This window comes from Chrysochloris asiatica, unplaced genomic scaffold (genome assembly GCF_000296735.1).
Source record: "Chrysochloris asiatica unplaced genomic scaffold, ChrAsi1.0 scaffold00324, whole genome shotgun sequence".
In the NCBI taxonomy this organism is placed as follows: Eukaryota; Metazoa; Chordata; class Mammalia; order Afrosoricida; family Chrysochloridae; genus Chrysochloris; species Chrysochloris asiatica.
This window is the reverse complement of record NW_006408842.1, coordinates 1,841,494-1,855,083: the sequence shown is the minus strand read 5'-3', so window position 1 is coordinate 1,855,083 and position 13,590 is coordinate 1,841,494. Positions and strand designations below refer to the sequence as shown.

Genomic DNA, 13,590 nt, shown 5'->3' with positions numbered 1-13,590 from the left:
TGGTTCTTTTTGCAGCCCACGGCACTTTCAATATTCTCCTCCAACACCATAACTCAAATGCATCAATTCTTCTTTGGTCTTCCTTATTCACTGTCCAGCTTTCGCATGCATATGAGGTTACTGAAAATACCATGGCTCGGGTCAGGTGTACCTTAGTCCTCAAGCTGACATCTTTGCTCTTCAACATTTTAAAAAGGTCTTGTGCAGCAGATTTGCCCAATACAATACATCGTCTGATTTCTTGACTGTTGCTTCCATGAGTGTTGATAGTTGATCCAAGAAGAATGAAGTCCTTGACCCAAGCCATGGAGTAGAAAGCCTCTTCTTTCTCCCATGGAGCGGCTATGGATTTGAACTGCTGACCTTGTGCTTACTAGTCCAACCTGTAACCCAGTACATCACCAGGACTGCAAAATTTGTACTAAATGAATACAATTTGAAATCTTTCTAAACGCTAAAACGGACTCCTGGTACTGTCAGATCAGCTCTGGATGTGAATCACAAGGTCGGCAGTTCAAGGCTATCTGCTGCTCCTAGGAAATCTTATACAGGTCTCTACAGGTCAGAACTAAGGTATTTAACAACAACAATGGTGGTGGTGGTAATGTGCTGTAGAGTTGGTTTTGACTCATTGTGACCCTTTATAGGGTTTCTGAGGCTATAAATATTTTCAGGAGCAGAAGGCCTCATCTTTCTCCCGCAGAACAGCTAGTAGTTTTGAACTGCTGACCTTGCGGTTCACAACCACTACGCTACCAGAGGTCCTTATCAACAACAACAGCTGAAAAAATGTATTAATCTTAAATAATTCTTTGAAAATTTGAAAAATTTGCTTTAAAAATGCATATCTAGCATCCCCGGGGTTACAAATGTATTTTTAACTTTTTATTGTGAATTGAGTGAAGGTTTAGAGTGCAGTATTACGTTCAACAAATCACATACTTCATTTCATCTCAATTTCTATGCCCTCTATGTAACATCACTTAGCCCACTTCCTCCCTGTTTTTTGTTCCCATTTCTCCTCCGTTCCCCACTGTTCTGAATTCTGTCCATTGGTAAATGCATGCTGCCCTTATGATCTCAAACGGTTGACCATTCTGTGGTGTGTGTACCTCACTAGTGGTATTGTCCTACTATCTGCTGTTTGGCTGAAGACAGAGCCATGGGGATAAGCTGAGGTCAAGACCTGAAGGGTGACCAAGGGCACATAGTCTCAGGGTTCCATCAACCTCTACCTGACCAGTAAGTTTTCTTTATGATTTTGAGTTTTGATTCACATTTTATCCCACTCTATCCAGGACCTTCTAAAGCGATCCCTTTCAGAGCAGTTGGTAGCAGTAGCCAGGTATCACCTAGTTTTTTTGGGACTCAGGGTCATGAAGACTGATGTCCCCATGATCATTAGTCCATCAGACTAATTGTTTCCAATTTTCGGCACTCTTCTTTCCTCCATGCATAGAGAGACCAGTAATTGCACCCTAGATGGCCACTCATGAGATTTAAGGTCCCAGTCGCTGGTATGGCACAGTAGGATAAGCACTGGCTGCCAACCAGCTACTCCTTGGAAACCCTACACAGGGTTGCTATGAGTCAGAACTGTTTCAACAGCAATTAACAGCACCATCATCAAAGTAAGAAACAGAACATTGTCTCTGTGGACTATGTTATGTCAACTGACCATAGTGCTTCCATGACAATGGTCCCGAGGCCCCCGGCCTAATGACTCATTCCCTCAAGGTGTATGGTAAAGTCTAAGAAGTTTTTATAACTCTGTTCCCTGTATGCTGCGCTACATTCATGGACATATTTGTGGCAAATATTAATACCCATGTACAAATATCCTGTCAAAGCTGTACATACTTGTGGGTATACTCTCCCTAGGGATATTTTGAAAATTGAATCTATTACTAGTTTTTAATGTGAGTGCAATGGCTCTGAAGGAGAAGCACTGGACTATGAACCAAAGGTTGGCAGTGTGAGCCCACCAGCTCCTCTATAGGAAAACAATGAAGCCTTCTGCTCCCACAAAAACACAGCCTTAGAAACCTTATAAGGGTCACTATGAGTCAGAAGCAACTCGACTGCACTCAATAACAGCTTTTAATTCCATTATGTTTGGTAAAGTACAAAGTCAGGAAAAAAAGAAGAAGACCCTCAACAGGATGGATTGACCCAATGGCAGAAACAATTGGCTCAAATAGAGCAATGATTAAAAGAAAACGTAATCATTTAGAAAAATATGAGCATATGCTGAAATATTGAACGCAAAATACTCTATTCCTAAAACATTTTACAGTAGCGTAGTGGTTACGTATCGGGCTGCGAACCTTAAGGTCAGCGGTTCAAAACTACCAGCCGCTCCGCGGGAGAAAGATGAAGCTTTCTACTCCTGTAAAGATTTACACCCTCGGAAACCCTGTACAGGGTCGCTATGGGTCGGACCCGACTCAAAAGGCACTTAACAACAACAACAACAACTCCCCAAAATTACCTTACCTCATTAATCACAAATAATTTATCTTTACGATCCATTTTAGTATCTGTAAAAAGGAAAACATAATTAGAAGAGATTCCAAATCTACTTTCATCAAATTCCATATTTCATCTAGAATACAGATGCTCAGACTTCTGTTTATTAGAGCAAACTGATTAGACCAGAAAATGCCTGACCTTTTTAATACTTTGATCATTTGTAAAATCAAGAAAACTGAAAGAAATTATAAAGTACGGTCTAAGGTCAAGCATTCTGTGAGTCCCTTTTAAAAATTAAAAAAATGCTCACAAACTTAAGACTCTGTTAAGAAAACACTCAATAAACTAAAATCTGAATTGATGAAAATATCAATTTTGAATCATTATGTCCTGGTTAAAAAATGCTTTCAAATGATCAGAGTCCATAGGTTGTGAAATGCTGGTCTAAAGGAGAAAGCTGTTAGAATAAAAGCCCACACGACCTCCCAACACAGATGTAAAAACACCTGCAAAGGTGAGAAACCTTCTCCTGCCCATCAGATAATGCAATGCAACAGCAACAAAAAAAAAAGCTTGGCATTCAGACGTATTTTGGCCCCAACCTTAAAGTTGCTTTAAACCCTACTTCAGGGCCATTAATTAAAAACAATCAAAACCAATCAATAACAACAAAACCCCTCAGAACACAATACATGAGTACTAAATTGTTTAGAAGGGCAAACTATTCCAAGTATCCCATGATCTCTGAGAGAATTACTTCTTGAAGACATTTCCATACCTTTGACAAGTGTTTAAAAATTTTTAGGATTATGTTGCTTAAGAAAGCGAAGAAAATGTCTAATGCGTATGCTAGAATTTCTAACAAAATGTTAACTGGAAAAAACATGGCACTTGAAATGTGGTTCTTAACCCAACAAGTTTGAGCAAATAAAGCATTATTGTAAGTGAATATGTGAGCGGGTTTCAAAAAGTTTGTGGAAAAATTCCATTTCCTCATAAACTTTTGGAAGCCCCCTCATGTATATATAGAAACACCTTTATAAACACAGTTTTTTAAGTCATGATATAAAGGCACCTGCTTTAGAATGAGGCATCAACGTTCTTAAGTCTTGCATTAAGTGTCTTGTTCTGAAATTTATTCCTCTGGAAGAAAAAATGAGAATCCGTTCTTTATTCTTCCATTTGCCCTAAAGAAAAGGAAAATGAGTGTTATGATTCTGAAACCCCATCTTACATACAAAAAAGTTTCAAGACTGTCAGTCTGCCCCGCCTCTTCTGACATGTGTGTGATTCAGGGAACTGAGGTTTCACCATAAATATACAAAGAAATAAGCTCATTCATTGTACTGAGTAATTTAGTAAATAAAACAATTTGTTTAATATCTCTCTACTGCAAACAGGATCTCTTCAAATGATATAGCTAACTAGCACCAGCACTTAACAACCATCACATCCTTACTCCTCAGGACTGAAAAATAAAGGCCAGATGACTTAGCTTTAGAGTTGAATTCCAAAGTACATTTCCATTGTGACCTAACTCCCCCAGATCAACTGTCTACAAACACTAATCAGGCTCTAGTCTTTAGATCTCAGCAGTTTCCTTCCTGAACACCTTTGATCAGGTCTTTTTCTTTCCAACTGTACTGCTGCCTGCCTTCCATTTTTGAGCAACAGAACTCTACTCTTCCTTTGAGAGCCAGTCCAAAGGCTAACTTTGTCAGGAGAAAAGTAAACTGGATGCTCTGCACCGCACAGATTTTACCAAGAAACTATCATACTTTTGTTTTAGCTCCTTAAAAGAAGCATATTGGCACTAAGATTTACTGAAAACCTAACAGAAGGTCAATTTATTCTTCATAAAAATAAACCCAATTTCTTCCTTGGATGAGAAAAGAGTTCAGAACTTCACAGTTAATGAATAGAAGGGCTAGAATATTAATCTATCTTTCATTATTCAGCATACATCCTATCCTAGAGTCTGTCACACTGAGCAGGATGCTCGACATTATTTATTCATACATTTGTCCAGTTTGTATCATCTGTGATGTGGAAGGGCTGTGGTACTACTAAGTATGAGCAACACAGAAATGAACAAATCAAAGGCAATTCTTTTCCCCACAGTACCTGGAGTAGCTAAGGAGCTCTATGTTTTACGAATTAAAAAGTCTAACAAACTGTGCTCACCTCCTTAAGAATAAAAAGTAACAACTTAAGTGAGATAATTCTTAGTTTGCTTCTAAACCCCAAAATTTAATGAGGAAGAGGTTACATTCTAATCACCTTTCCGATCCCCAAGGCAGTGCCTGGTAAACTAAATTTGTTGAATGCATATTGTCCTGGTATTCCATGGGGTTCTGCTCAGATGGCCTTGTCATAAATGGACTCCAGTATCTTTATAAATTTCATCTTTGTGTTTGAGGGTTGGCAACATTACAGATATGATGACATCAGCAAATGACACACTGTGACAATGTTGTACACAGGGCCTGATTAAGGCAAGTGCAGTCCCAAACACAGATAATCTGTGGTGCCCCTCCACATTTGAATAAAACAAGAGCAATATATACATGCATTAGTGAAGACTCCTGGTGTGGCGCTGTAGCATCAGCACTGGACTGTGAACCAAAGTCAGCAGTTCAAATCCACCAGCTGCTCTAGAAAATCCTAAACAGGGTTATTTTAAGTTGGAACTAACTTGACAGCAATTAATAACAACATGCATGTGAATTAGCTACCCTTAATGCAACTTCTTTTTAAATGTAACTCAAATATTAGTAATTAAATGCAAAAACGTCCTGCGCCATTTTAGTGGAATGAGATAAATTGGATTAAATTCTTTAGTGGATGCGGGTTACCAAGATTTTTACTATATACACATTTACTTCAAAAAAAATATTCAACACAACCTACAACAAAGAAAATGAGTAAGTAAACTTATGTTGTTTCAACAATCAGTATAAAATTATTTCATCTTACAATGAAAAATTGACTTTCATATTTTGTTTTAAGCAGTTCATATCTGAATGCTGGTGTTTCTTTAACAATAAATGGTATAATTAAAAATGAATGAATGACAAGAGACTCCACTCATCTGTCACTTTGTCATACTGTGGTGGCTTGCGTGTTGCTGTGATGTTAGCAATGCCCCCAATGTGTCCAATACCAGCAGGGTCGTCCATGGTAAACAGGTTTTAGCAGAGCTTCCAGACTAAACCAGACTAGGAAGAAGGAAGAGGCAGTTCACTTCTGAGAGATTAGCAGCGCAACATTATCAGATAGTGCCATAGATGTGTTCCTCAAGTTGGAAGGCACTCAAAAAACTGGGAAAGATCGGCCTCCTCAAAGTAGAATCACCCAATGGAGTACAGCTTTCAGAATCTTCATTTGCTGACAGGGTACAACTCAAAATGAGAAGAACAGCTGCAAACATCCACTAATAATTGAAACGTGAACTATATGGAGTATGAATGTAGGAGAATTGTAAGTCATGAAAAAAAATGCAGTGGAACACACAGATCGATATCGTAAGCATTAGTAAGCTGAAATGGATAATGGATAGGCATTGGCCATTCTGCCTCGAGAATCATATGGTTTACTTGGCCTAGAATAACAAGTTAAAGAGCAATGGCGTTACGTTATCTAAAAGCACATGTTTGGTGAAATAGATGATGAGTTAAAAAGAGGAAGACTCTCAAAGAGATGGATTGACACAGCCACTGAAGCAACGGGCTCAAACATGGGGATACCGCACACAGGGTCACTCTGCTGGTCCCAAATCACAGGGCACCTAACAACGACTGCATACCAAGCTTTGGGATCTCTGACAATGGCTAATTAGGGCAGATGTTAACTATTACTCACCGGAAGGCTGATGCAAACTGGTTTAATGTACACAGCCACTAAGGAAAGGCCTGAAAAGGGGGGGCCCGGGCAGGCTTTATATGGAAAAGAAAGAGACCCAGGATAAGCAAAGCACTGCTTAAGAAGAATAAGGTTGGAGGCCTCTCACTCTCCGACTTCAAAATTTACTACATGGCTACAGTGGTCAAAACAGCTTGGTACTGATACAATGAAAGATACACATATCAATAGAACAGAATCGAAAATCCAGAAATTAACCCATCTACATACAGCCAACTGATGTTTGACAAAACACCTAAATATATCGCATGGGGAGGTGATAGTCTCTTCAAGAGATGGTGTTGGAAAACGATATGCAAAAGACTTAAACAAAAGATGGAGGGAGGCTTGGTAAAGGGCACTTAATTCTAAAACATCAGCCATTGGAAAATCTACGGAGCACAATTCTACTCCGACGCACATGGGGTTGCCATCAGTCTGCATGACCAGCGATTGGTTTCTTGTTTTAATCACAGTAAAGGACGTATTTACGAGTAATAACCTAAGGAAAAGTAAACTTCTAAAATAAGGATTAACTAGAATACAGAATACTGGCGCGGAGCACCCCTACATCGCTTTTCCGTCAGCCGGATCCGGGCTCTGAAACTCCCCAGTCTGCGCGTCGCCTTCCGAAAGCAGGGTCCACAGGAGAGCGGAAAACTAGTTCCCGCAACACTGGAAAACTGCTATTTTAGCTAAGCTGGAATCATCTAAGGGGTGACTAGGTCGGTTCCAGGTGGCGCGGCAAGAGGTGCCACTCAAGCGTCTTTTTTACCTTGCAGACGGGTCCTGGGATACGGTCTTTCTCGTCCTCCTCCGCCTCCTTTGCCGTGTTTTGCAGCTTAGGAGGTGGCCTGGAATCTTTTTTGCTCTTTTTCGGCCTGTTGTTCTGAATCGGCAAGTCTCCATGCCGTTTCCTTTTGGCAGCCACCATCTTGCCTCGTCGTGTTCGCTCTTCGCCTTTCTTCCGGTTAGGCTACTCTCCCCTCTTTCCGATCTCTATGGTGAGTCTTTCCGGTGTCTATGGTTACCGTCCACGCGGCCCTCTAGTCTCCAACTCTATGGTGACGGCTGTGAAGGCCGATTGCCGTTCCAAAGATAGTGTGGTTATTATTTCCATTTCCGGCCGGTTCCTCAGGGTGCGGGCCTTGCTTCCCCAGTGGTCTGGCTGAGAGGGTCACTCAGGACTTCACCCCAAAGGTAGGATTGCGATGCTTTCTCGCGGGCTGGCTAGTGAATGGGCTTGTCTGGGACTGACAAAGCATCTTCGGAGAGACTTGAGATCGGCTCCCATGGCTTGTTCACTTGGAGACGGATTTTGGCGCGAGACGGCCTCATACAGACACTGTGATGATGACGTAGCCCGTTTGGCATGACGAAACAGTTGGACATATCCTCCTAACTCACCCCTTTTCAGGTAGATGTTATTCCCACACGAAAGTAGAAAAACCTGTCGATTAGAGAGGTGAGTAAATTAAGAAACATGTAGATTACAGAGGTGACAGTTAAGTGCGTTAAGAAACCTGTAGATTACAGAGGTAACAGGTAAATGAATTAAGAAACTTGTAGATTAGGGAAGTGAGTAAATTAAGTAAGAAACCTGTAGATTGAAGAGTTGAGTAAATTAATTGGATTAAGAAACTTGGAGATTAGAGAGGTGACAGTTAAGTGGCGGAGCGGGGATTCGAGCTTTGCTTGTCCAGTTCACCATCCCAGCGTTATTGGGTCCGGTGAACTTCACCAGAACTGAGCTGGTGTTTTATTGTTGACTCTCCGCAGGTGTTTTGCAGGTGTTGGCTCCCTGGGAGTCGCCTGTGCAGCGGACGATGCCCCTCCTAACCCAGCAGATCCAAGCTGAGGATTCTTACAGCTTGGTGGCTAGCCTTGACAACGTCAGGAATCTCTCGACGATTCTGAAAGCTATTCATTTCCAAGATCATGCCACATGTTTTGCTACTAAAAATGGAATCAAAGTTACAGTGGAAAAAGCCAAGTGTGTGCAAGCAAATGCTTTTATTCAGGTATTGATGTAGGCACCTTTAAACCTGTGGTGTAAGTCATTTGTTACCCAATTTAATGAATGCCAACGCTCTTAACAGAGCGCATTTAAGTTAGAGAATAAAATGCCATGACTGAGCTTTTATTCTGTCCTGCAAACGTATTCTTTTCCCATCTTGTTTGACAGAGATGATGGTTAATAATGTCCCAAATCTATGAAGCTAAGCTATAGGTCAGGCACTCCTTTTGAATGCTGTAGGAGGTTTCAGAAAATTCGTTGGAAAATGGAACTAGAAGGTAATAGAATTTTTCCACAAACTTTTAAAATCTCCTTGTACATTTAACTCATTCAATGCTGGAAAGAGTCTTAGGAGGTAACTCTGTTATTCTTTTTGTATACATGTGGATGCTGTGGCCAAGAGCATTAAGCGATTTGCCACAATCCCATAGCTGCTAAGTGGCTCAGTTACCAGCTGAGACTGGACTGCAACCCACAGCCCCCCAGCAGTGTAGGAAGCTTCCAGTCTCTCCACACCCTCACCAGCATTTCTATTTCTTTTTTTACTTTGCTGTTAATACTGAGCTACCAGACAGACAGACTAGGAAGAAGACGTGATGAACTGCTTCCAAATGTTTAGTCACTGAAAACCGTATGAACCGCAGAGAAACACTGTTAGATAAAGTGCTGGAAAATGAGCCCTCAGGTAGGAAGGCAATCAAAATGCAACTGGGGAAGAGCTGCCTCCTCAAGGTAGAGCTGCCCCTCAAGATGACGCAAATGGACTAAAGAGTAAAGCCCACAGGACCTTCATTTGCTGGTGGGGCACAACTTAAAATGAAGAAAAACCGCTATAAACGTCCATTAATAATAGGAACATGGAATGTACGAAATATGAATCTAGGAAAATTGGAAATTGTCAAAAATGAAAAGGAATGCATAAACAATATCTTAGGCATTAGTGAGGTGAAATGGACTGGTATTGGCAATTTTGAATCTGACAACCACATAGTTTACTATGCCAGGTGTGACAAATTGAGAGGAATGGTGTTGCAGTCATTATCAAAAAGAACATATCCAGATCATTCATGAGGTGCAACGCTGTCTGTGATAGGATAATATCCATGCACCTACAGGGAAGACCAGTTAATACCACTATTATTCAAATTTACTTACCAACCACTAAAGCCAGTGAGGAAGAAATAGAAGAATTCTACCAACTTCTTCAATCTGAAATTGATCAAACATGCAGTCAACATGTATTAATCATTACTGGTGACTGGAATGCAAAGGTTGGGAACAAAGAGGAAGGATCACTAGTTGGAAAATATGGCCTTAGTGATAGAAATGATGCCGGAAATCGCATGATAAAATTCTGCAAAACCAATGATTTGTTCATTTCAAATACCTTCTTTAGACAGCATAAGAGACAATTACACACATGGACCTCATCAGATGGAATTCACATAAATCAAATAGACTACATCTGTGGAAAGAGACGATGGAAAAGCTCTACATCAGTCAAAACAAGGCCAGGAGCAGATTGTGGAACAGACCATCAACTGCTCATATGCAAATTCAAACTGAAGCTGAAGAATATGGAAACAACTCCACAAGAGCCAAAATATGACCTTGAATATATCCCACCTGAATTTAGAGATTGTCTGAAAAACAGATTTTATACATTAAACACTAAAGACCGAAACTACAAGAGTTGTGGGATGACATCAAGAACATCATACATGAAGAAAGCAAAATGTCATTGAGAAGACAAGAAAGAAGGAAAAGATCAAAATGGATGTCAGAAGAGACGCTGAAACTTGCTCTTCAGAGTAGAGATGCTAAAGCAAATGAAAGAAAGGAGGAGATATAAGAGCTTAACAGAAAATTTCAAAGGTCACCTCGAGAAGACAAAGTCAAATATTCCAACATAATGTGCAAAGATCTGGAGTTCGAATACCAAAAAGGAAGAACACCCTCAGCATTTCTCAAGCTGGGAGAACTGAAGAAAAAATTCAAGCCTCAACTTTAGTTAATGAAGGATTATCTGGGTAAGTTATTGAATGATGCAGAAAGCATCAAAAGAAGATGGAAGGAATATACAGAGTCACTGTACCAAAAGGAAATGGTTGCTGTTCAACCGTTTCAAGAAATAGTATATGATAAAGAGCCTATGATACTGAAGGAAGAAGTACAACATATATTGAAGGAATTGGCAAAGAACAAGACTCCAAGAATTGATGAAATAAAAATTGAAATCTTTCAAGAAAGTGAGGCGGCACTGGAGGCACTAACTCATCTATGCCAAGAAATTTAGAAGACAGCTCTTTGGCTGACTGATTGGAAGATATCCGTATTTGTGCCCATTCCAAAGAGAGGTGTCCCAAAGGAATGCAGAAACCATCAGACAATCTCTTTGATATCCCATGCTTGTAAAATGTTACTAACGGTAATACAGAAATGGCTGCAAGCATACATGGACAGAGAACTTCCAGAGGTTCAAGCTGGATCAAGAAGAGGACCTGGAACAAGGGATATCTATCACTGCTGATGTCCGATGGATCTTGGCTGAAAGCAGAGAATACCAGAAATACATGGTTTATTGACTACGCAAAGGCTATCGATTGTACAGATCATGACAATCTATAGGCAACATTGAGAAGTATGAGTATTCTGGAACACTTAATTGTGCTCAAGAGGAATCTGTACATGGACTAAGAGGCAGTTGTTCGAAAAGAACATGGGAACACTGGTTTAAAATTAAGAAAGGTGTGCGACAGGGTTGTATTCTTTTACCATATTATTCAACCTGTATGCTGAGCAAAAATCTAAGAAGCTGGGTTATATGAAGAAAAACATGGCATCAGGATTGGAGGAAGACTCGTTAACAACCTGTGATATCCAGATGATACAACCTTGCTTGCTGAAAGTGAAGAGGACGTCAAATATTTACTAATGAAGATCAAAGAGCACAGCATTCGGTATGGACTGCATCTCAACGTAAAGAAAACAAATGTCCTCACCACTGGACCAATAAATAACGTTCTTATCAATGGAGAAAAGATTGAAGTTGTCAAGGACTTCATTCTTCTTGCATCAACTATCAACAAGACCTTTTTAAAGTGTTGAAGAGCAAAGATTTCAGCTTTAGGACTAAGGTGTGCCTGACCCAAGCCATGGTATTTTCAGTAACCTCATATACATGCAAAAGCTGAACAGTGACTAAGGAAGATCAAAGAAGAATTGATGCTTTTGAGTTATGATGTAGGAGGAGAATATTGAAAGTGCCATGGACTGCCAAAAGAACAAAAGGATCTGTATCTGTGTTGGAAGACGTGCAGCCAGAGTGGTCCATGGAGGCCAGGATGGCCAAATTTCATCTCTCATACTTTGGACATATTGTCAGGAGGGACCAATCACTGGAGAAGGATATTATGTTTGGTAAGGTGGAGGGTCAGAGTAAAAGAGGACGATCCCCCATGAGATTGGCAGAGTGGCCACATCAATGGGCTCAAATGTGGCAACAATTGTGAGGTTGGCCCAGGACCGGGCAGTGTTTCCTTCTATTGTTTATAGGGTTGTTATGGATGAGTACCAACTCGATGGCACCTAACAACAACAGTTAATGCTGGGGTAGATGATATCTCATTGTTTTGATTTCCATCTGTCGACCTCAAGGTCAATTTGAATTGCAAAGTCAGTGGTTCAAAACTCACTACCCACTCCTAGGAAACCCCCTACAGGGTTGCTATGAGTCAGAACAACAACAATATCAGTGGCTAATGAACATGAACATTTCTTTGTATGTTTGTTGGCTGCCTGAATGTCTTCTTTGGTGAAGTATCTGTTCATGTCCTGTGCCCATTTTTAAGTGGGCTCACACCTCCAATGGGCATTGTGGTTTGCAGGTCAATGCTTAAACTATGTTGTTGTTGTTAGTGACATCGAGTCATTTAAGGAGGTAATAATACTGTAGTTAGGAGAAACATGAGGCTTTGTGCTCCTGCAAAGATTTATAGCCTCAGAAACCCTATAAAGGGCCACTATAACTCAGAACTGAACAAACGGCACTTAACAACAATAACATTGTTAAAAATAAGACGTCCTAGTGGTACTGTAGGATAAGCATTGGACTGCTAATGTCGGTTCAAACCCACCAGCTGCTCTATCGGAGATAGATGAGACTTTCTGCTTCCGTAAAGATTTACAGCCTTGGAAGCCCTATACAGGGTCGCTATGAGAAGGAACCGACTCGATGGTAATGGATTTGTTTTAGGTTTATCATTAAAAACAGGAGCCCTGGTGACACAGTGGGTTCAATGTTGGTCAACTAACTGCAAAGCTGGTAGGTTACACCCACTAGCTGCTCTTTGGGAGACAGGATCCCTCTGGACAGTTCTACTCTGACCATAGAGTTACTGTGGGTCAGAATCAGCTGGAAGGAGTGGATTTTTGTTAAAAATAGTCATGATTTTTAAAGCTTTTCCTTTTATTGGTTGTAAAGTATCTATTTGTTCCTATAAATAGGACTTTTTATGATCCAGGTGGCATTTCAGAGTCAATTCAGCATTTTTTGACACCAGAGTACACAGTAATGACCTCTGGAATAGAAGGATAAATGACGTTCCTGTCCTCAAAAGAAACTGGAAATTAATATCCTGCAGGTATTATCAAAAGTGTTAGCTATTTGCCGTGTGGCCTCAGTGCTACTAATAGGTGCAAAAAGAGACAAAGAAGATTTTAGAACCAGGAATATGTCCACTTTGAAAAGTTTTGTATGAAGCCTGAGTCACTGCTATGCCTTTAGCCAATGGGCTGTTGTTGTTAGGTGCCTAAAAGTAGGTGCCAACGAGTCAGTACCGACTCATAGCAACCTTATACACAACAGAACTAAACACTGTCCAGTCTAGGGCCACCCTCACAATCATTGCTACACTTATGCCCATTGCTGCTACCACTATGTCAGTCCATCTTGTTGGGGGGCGGCGGGGGGGGGGGGGTTGGTCTTTGTCTTTTGCGCTAACCCTCCACTTTGCCAAGCGTGATATCCTTGTCCAGGGACTGGTCCCTCCTGATGATATATCCAAAGTATGAGAGACCAAGTTTAGCCAGCCTGACTTCTAAGGAGCATTCTGGCTGCACTTCTTCCAACACAGATTTATTTACTGTTTTGGTTGTTGTTAGGTGCCATCGAGTCAGTACCGCCCCATAGCAACCTTATG

General features: G+C 40.7%; 2 protein-coding genes across 2 annotated transcripts in view; one reads left to right on the top strand and one right to left on the bottom strand.

The window, feature by feature from the left end:
* The window catches only part of BRIX1 (BRX1, biogenesis of ribosomes, homolog (S. cerevisiae)), an 18,953-nt gene extending 11,647 nt beyond the window's left edge, over nucleotides 1-7,306 (bottom strand). The window contains exons 1-3 of the mRNA XM_006875382.1: nucleotides 7,148-7,306; nucleotides 3,548-3,659; nucleotides 2,497-2,540 (exon numbers count right to left, since the gene is read on the bottom strand). Coding sequence (XP_006875444.1) covers nucleotides 2,497-2,540; nucleotides 3,548-3,659; nucleotides 7,148-7,306 — 315 coding nt within the window. The remainder of the gene's footprint in view (nucleotides 1-2,496; nucleotides 2,541-3,547; nucleotides 3,660-7,147) is intronic.
* An 870-nt stretch (nucleotides 7,307-8,176) lies between these two features.
* RAD1 (RAD1 homolog (S. pombe)) overlaps nucleotides 8,177-13,590 on the top strand; it is a 23,538-nt gene continuing 18,124 nt past the window's right edge. The window contains exon 1 of the mRNA XM_006875381.1: nucleotides 8,177-8,393. Within this exon, the coding sequence (XP_006875443.1) occupies nucleotides 8,199-8,393 (195 nt within the window). The 5' untranslated portion in view covers nucleotides 8,177-8,198. The remainder of the gene's footprint in view (nucleotides 8,394-13,590) is intronic.